The 7,940-nt window shown below is 39.2% G+C and overlaps 1 protein-coding gene across 3 annotated transcripts in view; it reads left to right on the forward strand.

The window, feature by feature from the left end:
* cacna2d1a (calcium channel, voltage-dependent, alpha 2/delta subunit 1a) overlaps positions 1 to 6,112 on the forward strand; it is a 98,097-nt gene extending 91,985 nt beyond the window's left edge. For all 3 annotated transcript variants that reach the window (XM_038738745.1, XM_038738746.1, XM_038738747.1), the window contains 3 exons: positions 299 to 411; positions 1,136 to 1,218; positions 4,443 to 6,112. In XM_038738745.1, coding sequence (XP_038594673.1) covers positions 299 to 411; positions 1,136 to 1,218; positions 4,443 to 4,565 — 319 coding nt within the window. In that variant the 3' untranslated portion in view covers positions 4,566 to 6,112. The remainder of the gene's footprint in view (positions 1 to 298; positions 412 to 1,135; positions 1,219 to 4,442) is intronic.
* Positions 6,113 to 7,940: the final 1,828 nt, after the last annotated feature.

The following is a 7,940-nucleotide window of genomic DNA, read 5'->3' on the forward strand; positions in this document are numbered from 1 at the left end:
GTGTCCCTTTAGGAATAAAAGCAGTTAGGAGAGTTGACTGAGCGATCCACAGTGTGCTTTCCATTGTGTTTGGAGTTGTGTTACAAGATTACAAGGTTTCTGTAGTGTTGCTCAGTCATGTATGAGGAATAATTAATGTCTACTATAAAGCAACAGACCAAAATCAGATGTCTTCCTTTTATCGCTGTCTGGTTAAATATTGCATGTCTCAGTGAAATTTGATCTCCCTCTTTCCTGGACTCATGCCCATGTGTCAACAACTTCTCCTGTGTCTCTTATGCGTCTACTCCTCCACCAGGACCTACCATGCTGAAAAGCTGCCCAAGACGAACCTGGTCTTTGTCATTGCTGATGCAAAACTCACCTGCTTGTTCTGTGACACCAAGCCATTAATACAGGATGAACAGCAGTGTATCCTTTTACCTAATGCAGCTATCATCTGGCACAGAACATGAACATTTAATACAATGAACAGATGTTTAAAAATGGTGTGTTTTTGACAAGATAACTGTGGATGGACTCGTGATTGTGACATGTAGCTATTAGCAGATGTTTTCACCACTGACTGTTGAAAGGGAACTTGCGATAAAAAAACAGAATGTTCTTTCTCCAAGCTTCTGTACAAGGGTTGTTTTCCGTTATTTGTAATTCTCACTGCTCACGTTTCTCTCATTTGCGCATCCTATATTCTACATCCAAAATACTGAGTGTGCATTTCCGCAGTAATTGACAGAAATCAGATGTGTCTGAACTGGGTGTCTGTAAGGCAGATGTGGGATATTTCTGCTGAAAAGCTAACAAACAAATCTATGATGTTCTCTCAAACACAGGACTGTGGTCAATTATAGATTAAACCTCTTGGTAAACACAATGCAAAAATGACATATCACTGAGGTATTGAGCAATGTCCTTGAAATCCAAAAAGAGATAAGTTTCTCTAAGTTTGAATAATGCATCCACAATTAAACTGGATCTGCTTAATTTGGATAATAATATAATATATCCTAGTGATTTTCCACATTAATCACAATGTTATGTTTAATAATTTCCCTTAGGTTAATCAGAGTTACAGTCTGACTGTTTTTACAAATGCAGAATCAGAAACAGTTTCATGCTCCTGACTTAACTCATCCAGCTGATGGCCCTGATCCCTGTGAAATGGCTCGCAATCCTCGGTTCAGGAAAGGGCCCGAACTGTGTTTTGATAAAACTGAATATGTAAGTAGCTTTCATAAGACCTGCTTCTGGCTGTGAACAATTTGAACTGCACAGTTTTTTTGTTAAAGGGTGCTCTGTGTAGGCGTTCATGTTGGATAATTTTGCCAGGCTGCTGAACAGTGAGACCATTGCTGTTTTATTAGTCTGAAGTCAAGCTGAAAACACAACACTGACTTATTATGAAATAGGGATGGTGAAGTTGTAACAAACAGTGACGTGTATCTGGCCCCTGGCGAATAGGAGTCAAATACTCACTCTCCGTTTAGCTCTGTTTTGGTTTTCATTAACTCCTGAGGGATATATTTTGCTTCTTAGCTGCTAAATGCTACACAATAGTCACCAGCTTACAGTAGTTGCTAACTTTGTCTGTCTACTGTTTAGTGCTGGGCAGGGTTTTCACTGTAAACGACTGTCTGCTGCTTCTGGAAACCTGCTTGAAGGGAGCTGTGAGAGTGAACCGAAAGTGTAAATTTACTCAAGTCTTTTCACATTACTTGTATTAATTTCATCCGCTATTAGTATGTTGTTTAGGGTGGCATTAAACAGAGAATATCTACAACAACCAATGACATCTAATGAGAAGTTCGACCAAAAACTCTATCTTAAACTGGTCAGACCATAATAAATCAGGACAAACACATAGCTGACATGAAGGAAGGAAATATTGTGCACTGAATTATTTAAAAAATTTATCATAACTAACTGAAGTATTAATGTTTCCATTTATATCATCCAGCCCTACCTCTAAAGAGGCTGTTACTGGGAGAGTTTTTTTCATATATTCTTTTATTATTCCTGTTATATTTATATTTCAGATTAAACTACCTGATGCGTTGTGACATTTCATTACAAAACAAGGGGTAGCAACAACATTTTAGGGACCAATAAAAAACGAAGGAAGGATTTCAGGATTTCAGGATTTCAAGCTTTTAGTCTCACTGGCCAGAGCCCAAAATCCTTAAGCTGCACTCCTGATATGGAAACAATGTATCAGTGAAGAAATTCTACCCATGGTACCTTTCCATCACTAATACTTTTACACATCTGTCACCTCATTTTTTTTTTTTGCAATCCCTCGAAAGCTGTATGTGCGCAGATTTCCCACGCAAAGACAAACAGTCGGTTGTTACTCGACTATGAATAACTAAGCTAAACAAACATTTTTATGAGCAGCACAGAATCTTGTTGCGTGTGAAACCTCTGTGCTTGAAGGCTCTGTTTGTTTTCACTCTATAGTCTTTTTCCAGTGTCAAAGTTTGTCGGTCTTATGAATTAATTCTTATGCCGTCACTGTGTTGCTCACTCACACACTCATATACACACAAGCATCCGTCCACACACACCAACCCTTTCTCTCACACTCTTGTCTTGCAAATGAATGCATCAGTCTTGTACTACTACTACTACTGTCTAAACTAATTTTCTTGACTTTTCTGCTCATATTTGGTTTCTAACTTCTTGCTAACTGTGGACCTTTTGCTGCATGATTCTCTTTCTCTCTGTTTTCTCTGTTTCCTGCTCTGTGATTGGCTGTTGATGGTTAGGATGAGGCCATGTGCCGAAGGAGCGCAGGCTCCCCATTGGCTTCCTCTCTGCTCATGTTTCTGCTGCCACTGTTCATGTGCTGTCTCGGGTCAGTCCCATAACACTAGCTCTTTCTCTTTCATTAACCATTTTCATTATCTTATACTCAATCTTACTGTCTTTGCACTCTTACTCCTGATGTTTCTATTCTGTCTCACCTTTTCTCTACTCCTCTTCTTACATCTGACAGTTTCTGATTTGTTCCACTACTTTGTGTTTTTTTTTCCTACCCTTATCTTTCTCACCTGTCACTCTTTCTTATGTCCTACCACCATCTGTCTTCACCTCCCCTCCAACCCACCGTCAGTTCTCGTTTCTGTCTCCCGCCAACATTTTCTCCGTCTCACCTGACTTTGAACTACAAGCCATGCTCTCTGTATCTTTCCCCATCTATCATTATCCGTCTCGGGCAATAAACTCCAGTGTCTATCTCTGCTGACATCTGATTACTGATGTAGCCAGACGTTAGTTAAAACAGACCACTCACATCTCATTTGCATTTTTTCCCTTATATCTCTCCAGATGCTAAGCATACAGAGGGTGAGAGTTTCTGATCAGTTTTGGTTATACATAATGGCTAAAGGTTGAAGCTTTTTTATATTTTCTGACCTCTTGTTTGATCCCTGTATAGATGACTGCTTGCGAAGCCCCACCCCCTTCAGACGCTATCTTGCAAACTTGTCAAGCTTGCCGTTGTCAAGCTTGCCGTTGTCACATAGCACATATGCAGTTTACAATGATAAGGTGGCAGATTCACCACTAATTCTTGTTTCATTGTTGAAACAATGGGTTCTTGATTTCATATGGAGGTAGATAAAAGCCGGTTTCATGATGCTGGCAGATTTTAACATAGAACGTTCGCTCCTAGAATTGGTCAAAAACAGAATGATAAAAAAACATGAGATCAGACAGTTAGTAAGTAACATTACACTGTTTGGCCACTTATCTTACGTAGTTGTGAGTATTTTCAGTGTGTTTTCAGTTACAAGAGAAAAAACTCTTTTATTGAGAACTAACAGTTGCAGGATGTACATTTTCCAATATCCTATAGAGCAGGAAACATTAGCCTGAACTCTGATAGCTTCCAGGACTGGCTTCCACCTCTTCCTAACATACAGCGAATGAGCATGTCCACATATACTCGCCCCTGTTGACACCTTTTGGTGTCAGCAGTCGGAGCTCCCGTCAAGCACTGAGCAATTCAGTGAACAAATCTTTTAAATGAACTGATTCTACTGAATCCGTACACTGGAAAAACTGCTTTGCCGAACATTAGTCATTAATGGGTCTTTTTTGATCTAACCTACAACCCTGCGAACTAATGTAGACATGCTAATGATTGCAGCCTATGTTACAGAGACTTACACATTGTTTAATCCACTTCTTACACATTTGCTTTTGTGTTTAAATGAATTCTGAAAGCAAATGAGAATAGCTCTTACTATAGCTCCAAGCACACCACTCTATGTGGAGAAATCCAGAGATTGACACTTTGGCTGTGTCTAGGTACAGTTGTTAAGCTATCTTTGGATAATAGCTGTTCAGGGTAGGGGTTTAGTGAACGGTCAGTTGAAAAGTGTTTAATCTGTTGGCTTTAACAATCAGTAACTTCACTTCTTTTCCTCTCTGCTCGGTACCAGGAGGAGGACCCTGACTGTGGCGGGGCATCCGGCCTGAGCCCCTCACTTTGGCTAATGATGGCCCTTCAGCTGACGCTGCTCTGGGTTTTGACTGGCTCCAGACACCATGCCGTCCCATCATGACCTCTGAAACATCCTGATCGCACCCCCGTCTCTCCCACACCGTTATCTCCAAAATGGCAACCAGCATGCAACGCTGCCACCGAAATGACAATCGCCCGATGAGAAGTGCTTGTAACAAACAAAAACCTGTGAGCCCAACATCCTGCCAGTTTCTTCTTTTGATACCTTCATTTTCAGGGGTTGCTCAAAGTGATTTCGCCGGGTGCAAGGATACAAGTGATGAAAGAAATGCATATTGGAAGATATCGGTTTTAAAACTCGATCCAAACCTATCCTTCATCCCTTCAATGGTCTCAGCCAGTTGATTAGAAGAATCCAGAGATTGATTTTGATTGGCAAATTCTGAACTTTCCCAGGCTTGATGTCATTGATGAAAGAGATTGGACTGCCTTATAGTTTCAAGGGGAATTAAATCACCATAGGGGGGGGACTATTTATTGAAGATGTTGAAGTTTTATTCACCACTGCCAGAAACAGCGCTGCCCTTTGCAAGCGTACAGTTTATTTTGAATTGATTTGCAGTGGTTGCTAGTTATTAGGTATTTATTGTTTTGTGGTTGAGAATTCGGCTAAGATTGCAGTAACAGATGCCAAATTTTTAGATCACAAGCTTGTGCCCTCCATTTGCCTCCATTGGACTGCTGATAATAACAGTCTGATACTGAGATAGCACTACCCAGAGCATTTTCACAGTGTCTCTAAGGGTTCACAAGATGCATCGTCTTCACTTTCGCCCCAGTGTTCTTTCATGTAGATACTGTATTTGCAGTGTAGAAATCATGTTCATTGTTATGTTTATGCACAGAAACCAACCTTTCAACTGCCACAGAGCACCTGCTTCTGAGTGTACGGATTTTAACTTTGTAGCTGATCATCTAACCATCAGTCCTGATCAAGAGTGGTAAATTATCTGGATTTCCCGCCTTGATGTTGGATTGCTCCAATGAAAACTTTGTTGCCATAGTGCGCATTAATCAGTCAGGGTGAGCCTGGCTGGTGTCCTATGCATGCTCACTGGACAAAATCTCTAGTGCCATGTGAACTGTATGACTCAGATGAACCCTTTAGCTTCCTTAGGCTGTGGCTACTGAATGGAAGTGTTGTATTTATTTGTTTTTCTTTCTATTGGTTATTTGAATCAAGTGTCAGGGCAGTATGCTACTGTTTGTTTTATCGCCACCACTAAAGAAAATAAATGAGGGGAATATAAGAGTTTGTAATTGACATTTTGGTCAACAAAACAGGAAAATTTGTATTCACTGCTGTCACTTTTAAATTAAATGACTACTATCTGCACTGCAGTTCAAAGTGCAGCTGTTATGTGTCTTTAAGTCTGGTCTCCTGACAGCCTCTGTCTCTGTGTAATAGTGAGGTTTCCTCTTGCAGTTTATTATACTGTGGAATGATATAATTTGCAGCAGAAATCACTGCAGCCAGTCTCTGCTTATGGTCCTATCTACTGCTGTATTGTTGTATTCATCTTGTTTCATTTTGTGTGCCTTCTTTTCCATTGGTTAAATGCATTAAACATAACTAATGTAAACTTACAGATGATTTTCTGTAGATGGTTTTATTAAAATAGTGTCTACTTGTTTGCAAGAGCGCAGAACAGAACAGTTAATAGTCAGATGTGTTAAGGAATGCACTAATTAGCCAAATAATAAAATAATAAATACTAACACATTTCGCAGGACCAAATTCTGACTCCTAAACCCACATAATGTCATCGCAGTACTAATTATGTCAGCCAAGATTAGAGTAAATACTAAGACTAATTAACTTTGTTAATTTCAGGATGAAAATATAAATCCATCCTAAAGACACAATATGTAAAAAAGGACATTCTGTGTTGTTGTGGTTAATTTATGTATTTGCACAATATTGAGGATTAAAAGACAGTAATTCAATTTGTCAGGAAATAAAATGTCAGGCTGAAAATGTGGCTGTGATTGTTGCAATAAACAAGCTTTAAATCTTTAAAATAACATTTCTGCTGAAACCAGCTACACTTGACGGTTTGTTTGGCACTGCTGTCAATGAGTAATCCCACACTTTAAGCATTATTTAGGTGTCTGCTGGTTTAAGGTCAAAATCATAGGTTAAAATTATTAATGTGTAGGTTATGTGTGATACCTCATTAGCTCAGTGAGAAGGCAGAAACCTGCCAAAACAGTAACCAACTGTTTACTGGTACCAGATATTGTAAGGATACACCAAATTACCAAATCTCCTTCCAACTCACTAACATTTTCAGTTTCATCTGTTTCAAATTTAAAACATCAACAGAGAAGGTAATTTGGGGATTTTGGGGAAGTTATGTACACCACTAAAAAAAAAACAAGGAGTGCATCTTTTTATAAGAGTCTAATATATAAACACTGATGCATGTTTGCAGGAAACTACTTAATTCTGTGGGGAAATGAAAACCACAGAAACTAAACTGACATTAACATTTGTCTCTCATCCTCTTCATAATTGTTTTAGTTAAATAACTGCTGTGACATCATACAGAATAATGTCAGTTTATGTATTATAACCATTCCTCCAAGACAGATCAAGGAGGGCTTGTTTGTCCCTTGTGGATAAACCTATTATCGTAATATAATATTTATGCAATTTACCAAGGCAAGATGTAAGTCTCAAATTGTTTCCTTGTGCTGCATGGTAGTGGCTGACAAGTTGATTTAAAAAAAAAAAAACATATCCGGTGTGCTTCTGCTTTAGTGTGTAATGTTGGAAAGCATAATATTCTGAGTGTCAGGCATTTTTTCATGATATGATAAGGTATGATCAGCTATTACTGCCTTTCTCTTGGGGGGACAGCATTTGGCTCCACGCTGGGGAAAGGGAACCTGATTGGCCAGCGTGATGCTTGAATGCACTACTCAATCCGTCATGAATGGTTCAAGCCATGCATGAGACACTATTATTCAAGGACCATACCAGTGATTTAGCAAGTTTTAGACTAATGACTACAAATCATGAATACTTTACATCACTGCCGATTATTTTGCAAGCCATGTTATAGATTTTCAGCCATGTTATAGATTTTCAGCCACGCTAGCGGATGGCAATGTCAGCCTATCAGTTGATCATCTTTGGTCCAGACTCAACAACTACGAAATGGTTAGTCATGAAATTGTGTACAGACATTCATGGTTCCAAAATGATGAGTCCTGATTTCTTTGGACCCCTGACTTGCACTCTAGCGCCACCGTGAGGTTCACAGTTGTTGCTTTGAGTAAAAAGTCTCAACAGCAATTGGACTGAAATTTGTGTTAAAAAAAGAAAAGGGGGGGCACAATCTTCCCTTGCAAGTTTGAAGAGTCTTAAAACTGATTTTTAAACTGCACAGAAATTAATAGGAACCAATAG

Source organism: Micropterus salmoides, unplaced genomic scaffold (assembly GCF_014851395.1).
Source record: "Micropterus salmoides isolate LMB-PRFRI ecotype aquatic unplaced genomic scaffold, ASM1485139v1 Ms_hic_scaffold_23, whole genome shotgun sequence".
Taxonomy (NCBI): domain Eukaryota; kingdom Metazoa; phylum Chordata; class Actinopteri; order Centrarchiformes; family Centrarchidae; genus Micropterus; species Micropterus salmoides.